General features: G+C 40.9%; 1 protein-coding gene across 7 annotated transcripts in view; it reads right to left on the bottom strand.

Annotated features, from left to right (window-relative positions):
• dock10 (dedicator of cytokinesis 10) overlaps window positions 1-19,057 on the bottom strand; it is a 65,322-nt gene that overhangs the window by 4,842 nt on the left and 41,423 nt on the right. For 4 of the 7 annotated variants that reach the window (XM_019345089.2, XM_025898165.1, XM_013274780.3 and 1 more), the window contains exons 9-48: window positions 18,405-18,490; window positions 17,805-17,888; window positions 17,525-17,683; window positions 17,094-17,342; window positions 16,839-16,961; window positions 16,203-16,285; window positions 15,990-16,112; window positions 15,817-15,896; window positions 15,549-15,736; window positions 15,346-15,411; window positions 15,163-15,255; window positions 14,898-15,021; window positions 14,683-14,804; window positions 14,413-14,496; window positions 13,458-13,550; window positions 13,115-13,233; window positions 12,746-12,815; window positions 11,336-11,449; window positions 11,179-11,250; window positions 10,898-11,044; window positions 10,477-10,560; window positions 10,251-10,347; window positions 10,059-10,091; window positions 9,653-9,831; window positions 8,523-8,639; window positions 8,280-8,388; window positions 8,059-8,180; window positions 7,597-7,711; window positions 7,322-7,388; window positions 6,901-6,948; window positions 4,506-4,616; window positions 3,834-3,943; window positions 3,649-3,761; window positions 2,407-2,544; window positions 2,134-2,316; window positions 1,939-2,049; window positions 1,628-1,843; window positions 1,463-1,520; window positions 706-807; window positions 1-107 (exon numbers count right to left, since the gene is read on the bottom strand). In XM_019345089.2, coding sequence (XP_019200634.1) covers window positions 1-107; window positions 706-807; window positions 1,463-1,520; window positions 1,628-1,843; window positions 1,939-2,049; window positions 2,134-2,316; window positions 2,407-2,544; window positions 3,649-3,761; window positions 3,834-3,943; window positions 4,506-4,616; window positions 6,901-6,948; window positions 7,322-7,388; window positions 7,597-7,711; window positions 8,059-8,180; window positions 8,280-8,388; window positions 8,523-8,639; window positions 9,653-9,831; window positions 10,059-10,091; window positions 10,251-10,347; window positions 10,477-10,560; window positions 10,898-11,044; window positions 11,179-11,250; window positions 11,336-11,449; window positions 12,746-12,815; window positions 13,115-13,233; window positions 13,458-13,550; window positions 14,413-14,496; window positions 14,683-14,804; window positions 14,898-15,021; window positions 15,163-15,255; window positions 15,346-15,411; window positions 15,549-15,736; window positions 15,817-15,896; window positions 15,990-16,112; window positions 16,203-16,285; window positions 16,839-16,961; window positions 17,094-17,342; window positions 17,525-17,683; window positions 17,805-17,888; window positions 18,405-18,490 — 4,499 coding nt within the window. The remainder of the gene's footprint in view (window positions 108-705; window positions 808-1,462; window positions 1,521-1,627; window positions 1,844-1,938; window positions 2,050-2,133; window positions 2,317-2,406; window positions 2,545-3,648; window positions 3,762-3,833; window positions 3,944-4,505; window positions 4,617-6,900; window positions 6,949-7,321; window positions 7,389-7,596; window positions 7,712-8,058; window positions 8,181-8,279; window positions 8,389-8,522; window positions 8,640-9,652; window positions 9,832-10,058; window positions 10,092-10,250; window positions 10,348-10,476; window positions 10,561-10,897; window positions 11,045-11,178; window positions 11,251-11,335; window positions 11,450-12,745; window positions 12,816-13,114; window positions 13,234-13,457; window positions 13,551-14,412; window positions 14,497-14,682; window positions 14,805-14,897; window positions 15,022-15,162; window positions 15,256-15,345; window positions 15,412-15,548; window positions 15,737-15,816; window positions 15,897-15,989; window positions 16,113-16,202; window positions 16,286-16,838; window positions 16,962-17,093; window positions 17,343-17,524; window positions 17,684-17,804; window positions 17,889-18,404; window positions 18,491-19,057) is intronic. The other 3 variants (XM_019345091.2, XM_019345092.2, XM_019345088.2) reach the window with 3 other exon arrangements.

Below are 19,057 nucleotides of genomic sequence, written 5' to 3'. Positions count from 1 at the left end.
CTCAGTATATGGTGTGTCTTGTGTACCAGTGTCTTCCTTCATGGCTCCCTCCTCTTTGACATTAGGGCTGATGCACATAAATGCTGCCCAGCCCATGGAGAAGGATGCTGGTGTGTCAAACAAGTGAAAGTGATATCAGGGCACGATTACTAAAAAGACACACACTTGCATACTTCCTACAGACATCACACATTATCACTGGTGCTATGTTTGGCATGTAAACACACGTATAGATGCTTAAAATACATCTACTATCACAGTCTTGCAAGAAAATACAAGACTTACAGTCAAGCATTCAGTTTTTGCAAATGTGAGTGTGCTTCACATCAAACCCCAGTGACACTGAGCATCATATCCTGTGAGACTTGTGTGAACAGAAACAGTGACAGTAAAACGTAACCTGGCACAAGATCATGCCATCAAGGCAGGAACAGTGGTCCTCAGAACATTAAACTGCAAAATGCAATACGCCGTGTAGAAAAGTGATTCAAATTTAAACCACCACCAGACAACCTGATGTCACTTTGATCCAAATCATGTCCGCCACTCAATATCCAGAGCTTGCAAAAAATTTCAAAAGGTACAAACAAATATAAGTGCACACTCAGTCACTACCAACCACATTCATGTCTTTCTGTTTCTACATTCTAACACCCAACCCCAACACCAACACCACCCAGCTGACCCCCAGGCGCACACACTCACTGTCTGGATCTCGGGAGGTAGTTAGTAAGGAGCTACATTTATAGACAGGGCTTTCTTCAGGGGACACACTGGACATCCTGGCCTTGTCAGCGCTCCAGTAGCCTGTTTGGTAGGAGGGGAGGAGGAGCAGGTTTACAAAGTTTATGTCCACTTGCTTTTGCCGCTTTATGCTCAAGGACAAGGCTCACAAAGCAGCTGAACTGCTGGCACGCTATGCTAGGAAGTAGCCCAGAAGCTCAGTGAGTAAAGCCATGCGCAAGACACGTCAGAAACACAGAGTGGCAGATACAAGCTGTTTACATGAGGAAGCATGCACACACAGAGACACAGAAAAACGTGAAGCACAGGAAAATGTGTGGACATCAATCGAACGGGAGGATGGAATTTAAATATAAAAGAAAGGTCAATACTACTACAGGACAGGAACAGGAATCAAACATCGTTTCCCATGAGTTCTCAGTCAGTCACACTCAGATGAAAACTGTCCTCACTTTCAGGCATACACATCAAGAACAGTGAATGTATGAAGGACTGATGCCTCAAAGGTTTGATGACCATGTTAGCAAAGAGAAAAAAGGATTCCATTGTGAGAAGCTGCTGTATGTGATTGGATGAACTCAAGTTAGCATGTCTGCAGAGATGCACAAATATACAGAAATCTCACTGCACTCCATATGAACAGATATTTGTGCAAATACACACAAACCATGCTGCAAAAAGCTTGCAAAGCAAAAGTGGCAGCAAAGTGTGGACTAACCTCTCCTCTTCAGCGATTCAGCAATCAGGGCTGAGATGTGGATGTAGCACATGGCAGCCTGAGGGAAAGACAGAAATTAGATTTTTTTTTTTAAACTGATACTTTCATGTGACATTATTGATGTTTCTGAAGTCTGAGAACCTGAAAAAATGCAGCATTTCTAACCTCTGAGAGATCCCCGTTGCGGACGTGGATCTTGGCCATGCTCTCGAGCCAAGTGCGTCGAAGCTCGGGCGTGCTCGCGTAGGAATTGGCCAGACTGTACTGCAGATCCACCAGCATTTCAGGATCCTTCTCATGCTCCTTCATTTGGGCTGTAGCCATCAGAACTGTCCTGATCCGTTTGGTCAGGTCCTTCACCTCAGCAGGGAACGAAGTGTTCTGTAGAAAATGAAAGTAAAATTAAATATAAAGTACACGATTGATTGATAATTATTGATATGAAAGCTGTTTTAAAAGCTTAGGGAATACTGTACCTTCAGTGGTGCATCTCCATTAGCAAAGTTGTTTATGATGGCCAGTGACTGTTGAAACCTCGAGCCTCCGATTCCAGCATCTGCTATCAGCTGGCTCACTGCCTTGATAACCTGTAGCAGAGACAGGATTAAGTGGCCAGTATAGCAAAACACGAAACTCAAATGAAGTCATTTTACTTCTTTATATTAACTGACCTGCAGATGTGAGCGAACGATCGACTTTCCCTTGGTAAACTCAAAGTTTTTTCTCATGAAAAAATACAGCAGGGCAGCTGCCTCCGTCTGGGTGGAGCTGGATCGATGGTTACAGCACTTGAGGATCTCGTAGCAAAGACAGCCACACAGGTCTGCCTTACCCTGGAAGAATGCACTGGGAAACTACAGAAAAAGAGAAAGACGAAACTAACCATAAGAAAATGACTGGAGTCTTCAATGATATGTTATACGATTAAAGAAAGTTTTACGGACCTTTTGTACAAAAAGCCTGAGTGCAGCAAAGACATGCCGTAGAGTAGCAGTTGATTGGTTGATCTGAAAGAAGAGCAAGTAGGTGTCCAGCACCTTCTTCATCAATGTGTTCTGTCCATCGTCCTGCAACAGCTGCTTCTGTGTGGATGAATGTGAGAAAACAAAAGAAAAACACGTTTCACCAAAGACTTCACTTCAATGCAGTCTTTAAAAAAAACACTAGGTGGCAGTGTGTATGAAATTAATGTGTATGAAATGTGTTAAGACTTGAGCCACCTCACATTTATTTATTTATATTTTGCTGGGAAAGTGGGAAATAGGTGTAACAGTTTACTGTAACATCTGCAGACGTGTGTAAGTACAATATAAAAGGCAACAATGGAATTTATACAAATTCTGCTTGAAAGTCAATATTTGGTATGCCCAGTTTCATTGAGTGAAACATTAATGATGGAAGCAGACACAAATCCCCATCAGGTTTGCATCAAGAACGACTTCTAGTATAAAAAACTGCCAAATTAAATATACAGCGCTAAAGGGAGCAGCCAAGAGTAGTTTCACTGTCTAGCCTATCTTATAATTTTTTATAAAAGTAGTAATAGAAATAGTGCTTCAGGCGCCTACAAAGCTTTTCTTTGGATGTCGACTGCCTTTTGTTCCATTTCTGTTAAAATGATCCCACAATGCTTCAGGAATATTGAGGTCCAGGTTGTGAGGAGGCCAATCCATGACTGACCGTGCTGCATTGTGTGTTTTTCTATCCAGTTACGTTTTTATTTTTTTAATTTTTTTATTTTTACACGTGGCCGTAGACACTCACTGTTCCTCTTTACCATCCCTCCTGACTTCCTCTGTACATATCAATGAAGGTTTGAACCAAAAGTATCACTCCATAAGACCTGTTGCCACTGGTTTTCAGTCCAGTTTCTGTGCAGTTTGGTATACCTCAGCCATTTTCCCCATTTCCCTTCCTTTAGAGTGTTTTCTTGACAGCCACACTTCCACATAAGTGGGTTAAACAAAAATAAACATTTGTCTAAAGAATGATGTGCTGCACAAGGACAGGACTGAAAATAAGCGAAAAAGCAGCAAAGTGCAAAGCAAAATTTTGAAAGACCTCCAGAAACCCTGGAGAACTATTTAGTGTGTAGCAGCAGTGTAATACTTTGTAATACTGTACAATGTAATACTTTGTGGTATTAACTTTACTTTTGGGTTGTATAATATGAAATGGTCACAGACCTTCTGATGCTGAACAAACAGCTCTAGTACATCCAGCACAGTAAGGGCGACCTCTGTGGACATGTTCGCCTCAACATCCGTAGGACTCAACGTGTCCCCATCCTGAATGCCATCTAGAAACAGAAGCACATATGAATAACAAATACATCAAAGTAACCTCACTGTGACCTCAGAGTATTTGTTACCTGGCTCCATCAGCTGCAGCAGCTTGGGGTTGGTGAGGGCATTCTTGCCCCTGATGATGGGCATGGTTTGGGAGCGAGCATGCCGGTGGCCATCACCCCCAGATGCCATCCTGGAGGGTCAACAGCATGAATCAGAAGCTCATATAAATCACAGCGTGTGCATGTTTTATTCATGACTTCTTTAAATTGCCCTTCAGTAAATGTAGTACTAAACCTTTGGATAAATGCAAAGGTACACTATCGCTAAAGATCTGCACACTTAAGTAGGCGGCTAGATATAAATGACATCCATGTCTCAAGGACTTGCTGCTATCGGGAAGCTATCAACACATGAGTGTACAGACACAAAGACTGGCAAATCACACGGAACACTGCAGGTATGGGAAGAGGCATGCTGAGAACACAGTTACAGTCTGTAATGTGGAAACACAGTGGTCACATAAATGATGAAATTATACACGACACAAATGCATTATCCTTTTTTTCCCCCCCCAAGTATTCACATTGTTCTTGCATGTTTAACGTGTATTAAAAAGTCTGGAGTTTTATGACATCATAAAGTACTTTGGGGCCACTAGACATCATTAGCATTCAGAAAACTTTCAGTAAACAAAGACTTAGTTTGTCATCATGGCTGAGGTGTTGTCTGTTTTCCTTGTGGAGGGTGATTACCATTGTGGGAAGAGGCTTGAGGGTTGAGAGGACTGGGAGGGGTTGTTAGAGCCCTTCAGGGTGCCATTGGTGTGGGTTGACTGAGCCAGCTTTACTGCCGCTGCTAGCTTCCTGTTCAGAAGCCAACCACATCAAAGCTAACATTAGTTAGTTTAATTAAGACCATCATTTTTAAAATTGTTATTAGTTAGATGTCCTAACTGTGGGTGGCATGCTAATAGCTGTTAGAGCATGCCTGTAATCAATAAAAAACTGACCTTACTGACTAAATGTGAAGCAGCTTGCAAAGCACTACAATTTTTGCACCTTTGTGACCTTGTTACATATTTATAGAAGCCGGGTCACATTTGATTTTAGTAAGGCTAAATGAAATGCAGAAAGCACACAAGATCTCCGATTTGACCTTGGTGTGATGAAAGCGGCTGGAGCCAAAAACAAGGATCAAACAGCTCGAGAGGAAGGTCAGCCAGATGGAAAGGTTAGAGGCAGTAGAGTTGATGCTTTTAGTTTGCCACTAGTATAATATTGTGCAAATGTTGCATTAACTCTTAGTAGAGAGTGAGTGGAAGCTGGGGCTTTGGGGTGACAGTAATGTAAAACTGTGGACAGCTTAGGGACAAAAAGATATTGGTGTGATGAAGCTGAATGTCAGTTATGCTGCGGCACAAATTAGCTCCGTAACGGTATCTCAAGAAAAACAGATGTTCAACGTATCAAATTATTGTGATCCTTAAAGTTTGATCAGAAACTGCTGCCAATCTGAGTAAAGCAAATGCTTCCTATGCCAGATAAAAGAAACCGGGTAAGCCAATCAACACAAAAGCATCAGACCCTATTAAAAAAACTGAAGCCAAGCAGATGGTGGAGCTGAGCCAGCGCTGAGACTGAAGGCATGGAGGCTGAGGGTTACAAGGTCAACGTGCAACATCTGAGTCATAAAATGTGGAAAAGATGTAAAAAGCAAACGAAACCAGCATACGGAACATTACATAAAATGCATCTGTGTCAACAAAGAAAGTGTTACTTGATGTGACAGGACATCGATAAATGTGCGGTCACAAGGACAAACCATTATCAAAGGTACCATGCACAGAGCGGGAGGGTGAATGCATGCACTGTCATGGAAACTACAACAGCAAGGTCGAACATGGAGAAAACGTAACAAGCAAATGTTACTTGGTTGTGTTATGTTGGTCGTGTGTCAGGCAAATGCATCGAGAACACAGAACATTAAGGAAGTAGGGGATAAGCTAGAATAATGTCTGGGACTAAACTGCAACATTGCTGGCTAAATGAAACAATTTCCTCAATTAGCTACTAACTATGAACAAAGGCCCAAACACATGTCTTGGAAAACTTTGGTCGAATTTATACAAGAGATTTCTCAGTTTTTTGCTTTAACTGTTAACTTCTCATTGATCTAAAGTGGGTGGGGCTCAGCTAGTAAACGTCAATGCCATGATATGACAGCTTATGTTGCCAGACTACTGTCAATAACACAGGATTAAACCACAGTCACACACTCCTGATGAAGCAGATTAGTAGTTTTTGACAGTTAAGCTTGTTATTCAAGCCTTTCCTGATGCTTTAATCACAAATATTCAAGATTAAATCTTTAAGACATAATGTAATGTATTTCATCACTCCTGAACTTCAGTGGGGTGCCCAAACTGACTCAAAAGAGCCAACAGAGAAAGACGCCGAGACAGACACACTCTGAATCCCCCGTGGCCTGGTATTATGGATGAATGTTAAGTAGCTAGCAGCCCCAGACAGGCTCGACTACGTCTGAGAGCCCTAGCTAGGCTTCCAGCTATCTTTATTCAGTTAATGCCTCCACACACAGTAAAGCAGTGTGTTCTCCCAGCCTTTTGTTGGCTTACATCTCAGCATCCTATTGCTGAAAGGAAAAAAAAGGGGGCTAATTTAATTAGCTGGGAGGATTCAGAAGATGGAAGAGGCTCGCAGTGCCAATGGCTCCGCTCCAGTAAGAGCACGCACACACGATAACAACCCCCATCCTGTGTTTGCCAACCACTACACTACAATATCCAGCAGTGATTCTTTTCGAACAGTGAGATCCAGGAGTTTCACCTCCCCCCTTCTTCCTTTTCTTCCCTCCTTTACCTCCTCCCCTCTTGAAGCTGATCCCTGAGTGTGTGCACGCATACTGAACACATATTTCTGCCTGACTTAGTCTGATTTCACGTGCGTGCATGTGCGTATGTGTCTGCGGGGCTGCATTTATGCTTGTGTGAATGATTACATGAATTATGTATCAGTGTGTGGTGGCAACATGTACACTGAGTTAATAAGCAGTTTCCATATGTGCAGCATTACAATAAATGCGTTTGAATGGCACCTGCTCCATCTCTTTGTTGGAGAAAGCACTCACCTGGCTATGTGGCGTTTTCCAAGGAATCTAAAGTGCTGAAGACAGAGCCTAAGGAAACAGACAATTCAAAAGTTTTCTTAGATAAGAAGACAGATCAGATGAAGTGCATGTGATCACACTGAGGTGAACCAGAACAGTCTAGATGCTGAGACAAACAGGAAACACGGAAAGTTAATTTACTGCACTCGTTGGTGGACAGGAGCTCTCGCTGGAATTATAGTCTGTTTTTCTTCTCTCTACCTCTCTCTTATAGTGTCAGTATTTTCATACTGGCCACGTTCCCTTTTCTTCTCTTCTTGTTCACTTGCCCTCAACCCCGTCTATCTCTCTACAGTTTTTTCTCTCTCTCTGTGAACAGTGAGTATCTCTAATCAGTGTAGCAATGCCTGCAGTCTTCAGCAAAAAAAAGAAGAGCTCTTACTCCAGAATGTTGAAGAAGTCCGAGATCTCCTGGTGAACGGCGCGGTGCCAGTAGGACACCAGCACATCTGGAAATACACAATAAAGACATAATATAAAAAATCTTTTCACAGACTGAAGAAAGTATGGCTATCTGACGCTCACAGTATTAAAATCACTCAGCAATAGAACAAAAAGCAACTTTGTAAATGTTAGTACACATTTACTGCTAAGTATAGCAGTAAATGTAATAAATTTCCTGTGGACTGCGTGAATTCTTTAAGTGATAGATGTTACCTTCAGATATGGTTTTCATGATCTGCAAAAAGCACATGAGGAGGCTGCGGGTCTCTGCCTGGTCCAGCTTGTCACATCGAGAACCGTAGCCTATCAGGGACTGGGGCCGGGCAAACTACGGACCAACATCCAGGCAGAAATGCAGTCAGTGATAAACTGTTGCTAACATTACATCTAACTTGAACTGGAGTTAAAGTTGGATATAATGGGTGTGTTATTAGCTGGTCCAGTATTTTTAAATTAAATTTTACTACTTTTAAAAATGCTGAAACAAGATATTAAATGGGTGATTTTGGGTTGCTGGATGTGCTGACTGTTGAAATATATTTTATGCATTATTTACAAAGTATAATGCTGGTGTCTTACAATGTACACATGAAGACTATCTATCAAACTTATAATAAATAAATGACTATATTTTTCTATAAAGATGTTTGCTCTTTTCCATGTGAACTGTCTCACCTTCTCACATCCGTCCATTTTCTCGCTGTTCCTGTCACTGTTGCTCGGGTTGGAGTCCACGCTGATCAGAGAGCCTCGAGAGTCAGCCTGGTTACCCGTAGCAACTGCCAAGGAGGAGAAGGCTGGCGCGGGAAGAACGGGTGTAGGCATCAATGTCCTGACTTACAACTTTATATTAGATAGATTCACTGGAAATAGACACACGTATATAACAGTGCTACCTGTAATGGAATTGAGTACTTCTTTGGAAAATGAGGCATCTACAGAGTTGGCATGGCGAGTAACCACTCCAGCCACCACTGCTCCCACACTGAGGTCATCTCGAGAGCCCTGTTGCAGGTGCAAAAAAGACAGCACAAAGAGATTTAACTTAAAACATAACACATATATACATGATTTTGAACATTTAGGAGCCAATCAGTACAGTGCTTTTTAATAATTCCATCATTTGTCTTGGCTCTTACTTGGTCACTAGTAGTAAAGTAGATGGGGAAAAGGTCCCTGAGGAAGAATCTTGGCATGTTGTCCAGGATGAGGCCATACAGCGGCAGGTAGAGAGATGCAATTCTTGCCTGCTTTTCCTGGAAAAGAAAGTATCAGTCAATTTTGGTCTCATTAAATCAGTACATTTTTTTATACAAATCATCTCATCATTTGACTCAGAAACCTTTTTTTAAGTTTTACATCACATTTTTAAATTTCCAATAAAAGTTGGGCCAAATACATGCAATCGAAACTTAAGGTTATGTGTATAACCCCGGCTCTCTGAGTAGGATGAGTGAGTAAAAAATAAAAGGTGGAAAATGTCACAACAAATGACACGACTGAGTAGCTCTTTTTGTTATACCCATTAATCAGTATAAAAAGAAGCATCCAGAAAGGCAGTCTTTTTTAGATGTGAGGATTATAAAGTGTTGTTAAATTAAGAAAGACGTAACACAGCGGTGACTTTTTTGAAACGTGCTGCTGACATCAGATTCAAAACTATCATATATTTTAAACACCAACAGAAATGTTCAGTTTAACTACAATTTTAAACTTTAAAAATTACAGATGAAATTATTTCCTAATCATTATATTTATTTTATTTACACTTTGCTTTATTTCGACATTGTTTTTCTGAAATCAAATGTGTTTGTTTTCCTAATCCCTGTATAAAAGCACTGCAGGCTGCACTCATGAATTATAATAAAGCAGCCATGGAAATTCACTGACCTCAGCAAAATTTTAAATAAAATTTCACCTACATTGTGTTGCATGAGTGGTTTTTATTAATGCAGCCATTTTATTTCTTGATTGCACACATTTGGTTTTGATTCAGGCTTCGGCCTGACTACAGCCCACTGCTCTTGTGTTGTGGTTGGCAGTGTTTGGCAATGTTTAACTGAGGGCAGATTGCTAACTTTGATCTGATCTAGACCCTTCCCAGCATCCATTAAGACATCTTCATGGCTGCTTGCAGCTGCTTTGAAGAATCACATGTCAGTGTGTATGTGTTTGCATGAGTCACTGTGGAAGAATTTCTACTGTGTGCTCATGACTCATTTTTCATGGCTTCGATTTCTTTTCCCATGTTAACATCTGTTCTGTCTACCTTGGTGGCATAGCGTGCATCCAGAGAGTGTTTGGCCATTAGGGTTTTCAGGGTGGCCAAGGCTAGGTGTCTCAGGTCTTGCTCGTCCTGGAGAGCCAGCCCCAGTTCCCTCAGCAACAAGCCAGTCAGGAAGTGTTTCCTGCAGAACTCTCCAGTCAGGTTGTACTCAGGCACTGACGCTGAGGAGAGACGCCATAAAGAGAGCCACATTTTAAATGGAAATTAACTGAACTGCACAGGATTCAAACAAAGCTTACACACATATTTGCTGTAGTTCACTGATCAGCAAATATTGCAACATGCTGAGTTTGTTATGGATTTCATCATCATCATGATATTCATCCCACTTCAGGATACACAGTGTAGCACATACAATGTAACAAAAGGAATGAGTGAACATATTTACCATGAGTATTTTGTGGTTCTGGGAATGCATGGTCTGACATGGACACATAAAGTGAGAAAAAAAATGACAGAAAGAGAAAGCGAGAAAGACTGAGTGTTAATAAACAAATGAGAGCTACTCGATGCGTGATCGTTACCACATTGAAAAGACACTCAGTGCCCTACAAGCGTATAACCTGCGGTGCGACCTTACCCGTGATGCGAGCGGAAGGTAAGGGCAGGCTGAGAGGAATGTAGTGTTCATGGTTACACACTTCTCTCAGGAATTCAAATTTGAGTTCACACAAGACCTGTAAAACACACAAAAACAACATTAACATATTGTGTACATATTTATGTAGCTGCACATAAAAGAAGGAATGTCTGTGTGATTCATTTCTACTTTCCTGGTATCAGTTTCATTGAGACTTTTTTGTTACCTTGCTGTCGGTAGCAGTGATCATGTTAATGTAGTTGCTGATTAGTTTGAATGTAAAGCCTCTGTCCATCAGGGTAAAGCAGCGCTGCAAAGACACAAAGACTGGAGTCAAACTGGCGATCAGACTAAGCATCACTTAATAAAACAGAAAGAGACACATCATTTAGCATAGATGGAGGAATCAATGGATAACAAATTGTATCTGCAGACTGTTTACACGGTTTGTATTGATCCCACTAAGAGCAAAATGCTGTAAGCCTGATAGTGCAGCGATACAGTATATGTTTTCTTCACATGGGCTCAAACTTGGAGTCCAAAGCACCAACAATCTGTTTGTTATTTTTGTTTGTTTGTTTTTTTGACAAGGTTTAATTTAAGGTTATACTTTGAATTAACAAGATCATTTCTAAAAATTCTCCCACCTTCACAAAAGCTGCCACAGCTAAGTTAGCACTGCGTGTTTCTTCTGGCATCTCTTTGTTCTTCCAGAAAATGTGTTCAGACACTGTCTCCACCAGGTTCTCCACACGGCTCTGGTAGGATGAGGGGAAACGCTGGGGCCTGGGAAGCTTTAGGAACAAAGATTAAGCAAGACATGGTCATGCACCATATACTGGGAAGATGGGAAGTGCAAAGAAAACTTACAGGTGTGGTCAGTAATTGACGAGATTAGAAGAGGCAGAAGTGGATTTTGATACTTTACCTTTAACTTGTCATAGTCAACCAAATGTTGGGCCATGGACTTGACGATAAGTTCAAAGAAGAACCAGGAGAACTGCAACCAGAAGAGGCTAAAGTAGGTCATTCCTGTCCATATATTTAGTGAGTAATTAAGAGTGAGTAGGAGGATGGAAGCAAACCTTCAGCACATTCTTGACAGCTGCTTGCTCATTGCTCTTCAGGTCAAAAGTCATTCCCTTAGCCAGCTCTTCATGAACTGTCCTAAACCCATGGTCCTCTGACTTGAACACATACTACAGAGAGAGAAAGAGAGACAGAGAGAGTAGGAAGAAATCAGTCATAAGTGCACATGTAGCAATTTATTTGTTTTAAATGATTTGAGGGCATTTTTTGATACCAACTGGGAAGCGAAAGTATTCCGTAAGTTGAGAAATAGATAAGAAATTCAATGTGACCGTGTCAACAATTATAACTTTATTGTAATTATTGTTTAATTGTCTTATTTTGAACAGTCTGGTGAACAGAACAATGTTTAATGGCATGCTGTGGATAACTATGCTGCAGCTCTTTCTGTGTTTTGTTGTTTTGGATATAAAAAAGTTTTGATTAACTGAGATCATTTTCAGCTATTCAGTTATTAGTAACAATGTGTTTGGGGGTTTTTTCAATGAAAAAAATATACGATTAATTAAAAAAAACACTGCAAGATTCCCTATGCAATTTCCTAAAGTCAGCAAAAAAACAAAGAAATTATTCTCATAATTTTCTGTTTTCCTATTTTTTATGGACTAATCCATAAATTTGTACTAATATGCACAGTACTATAGAAGCATTTGTAAAAAAAAATATACTTTCATACAGTAATATATTCAATTATAGCAAATAAAATATTTCAATCCCCTAATTTAACTACAATATAATTTGCAGTTGCTCAAATGACACTACTGAATCTCAATGCAATTCACACTTAGTAGTTAAAGAATGAACACAAGCTAACACTCAGCACTTTAAATCGAGCACCAGTACTACCGCACATCGTGCCAATCTGTTACTATAACAACCCTGTTGCCACTGACTCTGCTTGTCCTCTCTCTTTGCCTCCCTCCATTTCTCACTGCCACTGCCTCTTCACGCTCTGTAGTCTTCCTTCACTGTAGCCAACATGAAACAGGTCTTGTTCTTTCTCCTGCTCTCTTCTCTAATCCTCTCACTGATTTTCCCCCCTAAACAAACATGCCTTGTGTTTTTGATTGAGCAGGCTGAATGTCCTAGTTTGCCTCCTGCTCAATCCCTCTCTCTTCTTCTTCTTCTTTCCCTTTTTTCTGTGTTGATGTTTGCACAGCGTTCTGGGCGCGTGGCCCTAGCCACACTGTTGCTGGCCCAAATGCACCCAAATACACACACACACACACACATACAAACACATAAAGCTCCCTTTTCTGTTTTGTTTTTCTCCACAAATTAAATTGCCAGAGCAGGGTTCCCATTCCTTTGTGGAAAATATCAGACTTCTAAATTATTATATGATATTTCTGAGCATGTGCCTGCAAACACACTGTATTCACCACACACACCGGCTTCTTTTATACCTTGATGTAGGAGTGCAGGCTAGAATCCAGGTTTTCTTCATGGCACTTTGCAACAATGTGGACCAGTACTCTGTAGACACAGACCAACAACGATGATTTAATTCAATTGCTTTCATTGTTAGATAATATCAAGAATTGCTATATTTCTCTCTTTGTTTCACTTTAATCACTGGATGAACTTATTGCGTGAGTCTGGATTAATTATAGAACAAAGTAGCAATTCAATGACCTCAACAATAAAAGGGGAGATACTGACTCAAACAGAAATATAAATCAATACAATGTTTTTCTCACTCTGCTTTTATCACCTGGATAAACCCAGGACTTTACTATCAATGCATTAAGGACCTCTGTAGTACCACTGCCTACCTGGTGGTGGCAGTAGTGACCTCATCATTGTCATTCTGAGTCAGAACCTTGAACAGCTGGTTGAAGAGGACTGGCAGAAATCGGACTATCACTGGGATTTTCTCCATGCTGAGGAGACCCTGGAGAAGGATGGGAAAGAAGTGAGGGAGGAGGAGTGGGTGGACAAGATTGAAGAGTGAAAAAGGGGTAAAGAAGAAACCGTGAAGGGGCTGGTAAAAGTCTGACGTGCTGACACAGTGTTGAACTCATTAGGATGTGTAGCAGTGTTTGGTAGTTAAGGCTCTGGCTTTTGTCTCATTCACAAGTACTGAGATTTGAGGAGATACAGCGGCTTTACTCTGACCTTCAGGCAGTTGAGGAAGTTGGAGGTAGGAGGTATAGAGAGGTCCAGCTCTCTCTTCTGGCACTGCTGGAAGAATCGGTTCAGGTGGGGGTCCTGACACAGAGAGAGGAATTCATGAAAAAATGCGCAGCTAACATCTGCGGGATTACTTAGTGAACTCTTTCCTTTTTAAACGACAGTTAATGCTGAAATATGAACTTCAGCACCTCACAACTATGTTGTTGAGTTATTCAGCCCTGGTTTTATTTTAGACACCTGAAATGGATTTTACAACGTTAAAGAGTAAAAGATAAAAAGTTTCGGGCTGTTAAACATATTTTTACATATATGACTGTATATTTACCTTGTCTTATAAAGGACTTTAAAATCAGTTTAGTGTATTGTAATAAAAAAGTCAGACATAGATGAGATTTAGTCAATTAAGAAAACTGCTGTGCGGGGTTTCAAACATCCCATGATAGCAAACTGCACAGAAACTGTTCATTTCCTTTTTTTATGTGCCACGCTACATTACCACATTACCCTTTGATGCTGATTGTGCATTTGGGGCTCGTGTTTGCCAAAGTTTGGAATGTGCATTTGTTTTAGGGATATTTAATGGCCATTTTCATGTTTATTGCCATTTAAAGGAGATAACTCAGAGAGGACGCTTGACAAACTAAAGTATTCCTTTGAGGCTAAGAATTTGACAAGGCTCTTTAGCATTTTTAATCATTTCACACTGTGGTTGGAACAACAGAAAGAAATCCTTCCAACCATCTATTTTGTTTTGTTTTTTTATTTCAATCACAATACATACTAAATACATGTATATTCAGTGTTATGTGGGACTATAACCCACCCCAAAACCTGCCGACCAATGAGTGGCCATACATAGTTCTCACCAGGTCGTCACAGTTTCAATAAAGCCAGAAAAAAGGAGGGAAAACCACAGAATCCCAAATGATGGTCGTACCTGAGTGTATACTGTGGAAATAACGTTGGTGGATACTTTAAAAATAGGCTTTCCTCCATCAACCCATTTCACATCTGCTCCATTCTGTCAAAAGGGAAGAGAAGAGTTTGTGCGTGAGGACTAAAAATATCAAACTAATCTATCACACGGTGTAATGTTTAATACGCTTCCCTTTAAAAAATTAATGCTACTATTAATCAGCAAGGTCTGCAATATTTACACACTCCTTTCGCCTGTCTCTTAGCCTTCTATTTTTGCCCTCAGTCTCACCTTGGTGTTGCTTGCTTCCTTGATGGCCAGGTATCCAGGAGGCAGGTTGCAGGAGACGGGGATGTTGAACTCCTGAGTTGACACACGGCCTTCTTTGAGCAGAGGCAGCCAAGAATATCCCACTAAACAAACAAAATAAACAAAAGAAATACTGAATAATGGGTAAAAAATAACAACTACAACTACTACAGGCTGGAAAACTACCAATATCTCACCTGGGGTCTCCAGAGTCTCTTTCCTCTTTGAGTTTGTCTTAGCATTAATGTCACAGGTGACATGGTAAAAGGAGAAGAGAAGATGGTGCTTTTCATGGAGCTGAGTAGGAAGCTCAATCTTCACCTGAAGACAGAATAGCATTTAATGATTTATGTGCTTTAGGAAAGACCTTTAAAACACGTTCTTTCTAAAGGTCGATAAAGCTGATCCACTTCTAGATTCTAATTATTATGTGATGACTGGAGGAACAAATATGGTCCTCACCTCATCATAGAAGTCGGGGCTCTGAGAGTGATGTAGGACGGTGGAGCAGGCTGTCGTGGTGAAGACTGGTCCTCCTGGTTTGCCATAGATGCACTGTAAAAACAGCAGTTTTCCATGATATATAGGGCTTGAATAGAGAAAGAACGAGTCGTGTAAAGTATGTCAGAAGGCATCACTTTCTACCTTTAAGGGTTTTTCAACCTCCTCATCTGAGCTGCGGAACTCCACGTAGACGGAAAGGTTACGAGCCTTGAACCAGAGGACCATTGTGATGTTAATGACTAAACACATTCAAAAGGATTGCATCGTAGCAAAACATGAAGCATATAAAAACAAAACTAAAAACTTTATTTCAGTGTCGTGGTAAATGATACTAAGGGGCATACCTTAGCAAAGCTCTTCTGACTGTCATACTTGAGATGCTTAGGGTAGACGTAGATGTGGTTTTTGTAGACGCGATGTGGCTGAATGAACTTGGTGGCGTCCTGTGCAAACTCCTCCACCTCCACTGTGGGTTGGTGTTTAGTCAGGTCTTCAAAGGGCTTCACTGGTATATAGGAGGACGTCACACAGTCTGAAAGAAAAAGGTGTATGTCAAGAGTAGAAAAGAGAAAGGGATGAGGAAAAGAAAGCAGAATGAAACAGCAGACGTACTAGGATGCTCCATTGGAACATAGTCTAACGCGATATCCAGCGTCCCAGGAATAGTCTGTAGTTTGCTTGTCTTCTCAGCCCTGTAAAGATAAAACTTTGTGTAAAATGTGGATCCAATCTTTGGAAAACTATTTGCAGACTACTTTTCTGCTAAAGCCTGCGGGCTATCTTACCTCCTGTACTCAGACACCAGCTTTATCAGGTCATCTGTGGAAATCTTGTTGCTCTCCTGTTTGAAAAGAGGTGAGAAACGAGACTCTCGGTCCAATGCTCCGTGGTTGTCCTTAAACACTGACCTTTAATGGGAAGAAAGAGATGTAAATTACCAATGGATAAGGAAAAGATTTTAGGGGAAGTTCAAAAATATTATGAATACCGGCACTAACCTGACAGACCAGGCAAATGGCATTCTGTACTTTCCCAGTTTACTACAAAACTGTTTGTTGGACTTCAAAATCTTCTGAACAGTCTGTTCAAGACACAAAAGCAGAACCATGTACAGAGGGAAATGTTAACAACAAGGTCCTGCTTAAATTCATGAACACAATACCTAAATTCTAGCTGACCCTGACAGAGTGACAGACTAAATCAGAGGTTATTTAACACAGTAACTCTGGCAGCTGCTTGAATGTCTGCTGATTCACTTAGCCACTTAAACAAAGATCGCATGGAGCCCTGCCTGTGAGGAAAGCCAGGAAATGTCTAGGATTAATGATGGAAAAACATCATTTCTGAACTATCTAGCTTGACTGGCATTCAGTGATGAAGATAACTCTGGTCTTACAGAAAAAAAAACAATTTTGCAAATGTCAATCTAAACTCTTTTACTAGATTAAGGCATTTTCCTTACAATAACAGCATGTCTCGTGGCCCATTTTTCCAGTCTGCATTTAGAGATAAGACACTATAAAAGCTTTAGCTCTCTGTTATTGATCAGAGGTTGATATAAATGTGGTATGAAGTCATATAAATACTGATTCAAACAGTCAGAATGAACAGAAAGGCAAAAGTTTGTTTCTGACCTTGCTGGAGTCTGTATTCTTTGTATAAGCTTCAGTTCCACAAGCAATATTTCCCATGAGCACTTTCTCCACTCTTGCGACCATCACTATGTCTGTGTGGGGGTTGGTCACTGAGAAAATGGCCTGCAGGGACACCAATGAAGAAACATATTACAGCCTATGTACATATAAAAATGCAGAATAGTAATGGAGAAAAAAAGCTTTTTTTTCCCTTTTCGTGTTAAATCTATAAAACCTAACTTAGAGTCCTGGTACCTGTTTGGGAAAGCAAAGCCAGTGCTCCAGGTCCAGGCTGAGGTAACAATCGCCAGGCTTCCTCTCAGCAGGAGAACACAAGCCATTTTCCTGACCTCCAACCTCTGTATCCGGAGCCCCCGTCCCGTTGCTTAGGCCTCCAAGCATCTGACGCACTGCCTCGTGGTTGAGGTCTACGTGGAAGTCTGCAGACACCTTCCTCCCTTCTCGTACATCCAGCAGAGCCAGCGACACGAAGAAGGGTTCAATCTAGTGGTGCAGATTCAGCACAGTTATTGCCTGCACATTTATTCAAAAAGCAAATTTGACAAAGCTTCACTCAGCATTTGGAAAAAAAACACTAACACATGTCGATACGTTTTATCCTGTTTAAAAGAAAACTGCTTATTAAACAGTAACACAATAAAGCAAAATGAGTATCTTATGCCTACATTAGTGACCGGTCCCGTTTCACTCTCGTTGACGCAGCCTTGCAGCATGAGGTTGAAAGATCGGCAAGTCGCCATAAATCTCCTGCCAAGCTTCTCCTCAAAAGGACGCACTGGTGTGCTTTCAGTGGATGAATGTTCACTTCGTGGGCTTCTCAGAGCCTGTGGTTAGTGAAACACAATTTACTCGGAGGCCAGCTTCATTTTATTCAACTACAAAGTGCAGCAATGCATAAAGTAAAAAGTGGTCTACAGTGGTTATAATGTACTCATTTGTCCTTACGGGAGTGTCTGGATCGAGCGAGAAAAGATTCAACCTCTCTTCTCTTCTGGCGGAACGAATTCCTTCATCTGTCTCCGAGATGTACTGCGACAGGAAAGATGGCAGGAAGTCAGAAAGAGGCAGTCAGAGAGCAGTTCAGTGCAAATAATAGCTACCCTAATGTAATTTATGATATCTGTAAATAGAGTGCTTTTTTCCACTTTTGCTTTGATTTGAGTGTTTCTAGCATATTCTGGTCGCCTGAATTTATAGACTGCAGAGTTTTCTTGAAAACAGATACAATTACATTAATGTTTATGGTTTCTTTTCAGCCTGATAAAAATCACAACAAGTTTTCTTCCTCATAAAACCAGCATGCTTGCACTGACAAGTTTGTTTTCTGCTCCTTTCCTAAAGTCTCAGTATGTTTTTCAGTGTATTATAATCATCAGGTGATGATCCATGCACATAGAATGAAAACACACCACCACCGGTGGTTAATGGGACACTTGGATGTATACTGTGCATGCATGTACTGTTAAATATGATAATACTATGTGTAGGTAGTCGTAGCCGAGTTATAACGCTGACTAAAAAATGTGAGCCGTCGGTGTAGCTAACCTTTGCTAGCTCTGGATTGATGCCGTTCTCTGTGGTTTCTTCATTTTCCTGCAAACAGGAGTCACTTAACGACAGGTCAAACACATCTGCAGAGGAAACAAACACAATCAGGACACCTGAGAGCGACTTTTATTTATGACTGATGACTGCCATCATTTAGTGGTTAGGAAAGTTTATCTAAGCAGGGAATTTTATGTTACAGATCATATAACATTTTCTTAAATAGCTTCAGCAACTCACTGGTCTAAATACACACCAACCAGAGTCAGCAGGCATATACATCTCAGAATAAAATATGACTCAATTTGTGGTATTCATGGATAATAAGGCAGGCAGGCTTCTGGAGAAATATACCCTTCAAGCTGCCTGAAGCAATTTCTCCTAAAAGCCAGGCTGAACAAAAGGGCTCATTAATGTTAGGTTAACATACACCCACAGCCTGATTTAGAGGCAGGCTTACAGACCACAGAGCCATGACGGCTCTGGGCATTACATCATACCTTCACTTTTCACTGGACCAATTTTTAATACCCTATCAGTGTTTTGTGTTACGTTACAGGCTGTGGATCCATGCTCTGCCTCTCACACAACTGGCACACAAGGATTGTTAATCACCACATCTGATGCACTGAACCAAGGTGGAGTCACTTTTA

The sequence above is a fragment of the Oreochromis niloticus genome, linkage group LG14 (genome assembly GCF_001858045.2).
Source record: "Oreochromis niloticus isolate F11D_XX linkage group LG14, O_niloticus_UMD_NMBU, whole genome shotgun sequence".
Taxonomy (NCBI): Eukaryota; Metazoa; Chordata; class Actinopteri; order Cichliformes; family Cichlidae; genus Oreochromis; species Oreochromis niloticus.
The sequence above is the reverse complement of the archived record's forward strand: the minus strand, read 5'-3'. Positions and strand labels throughout refer to the sequence as shown.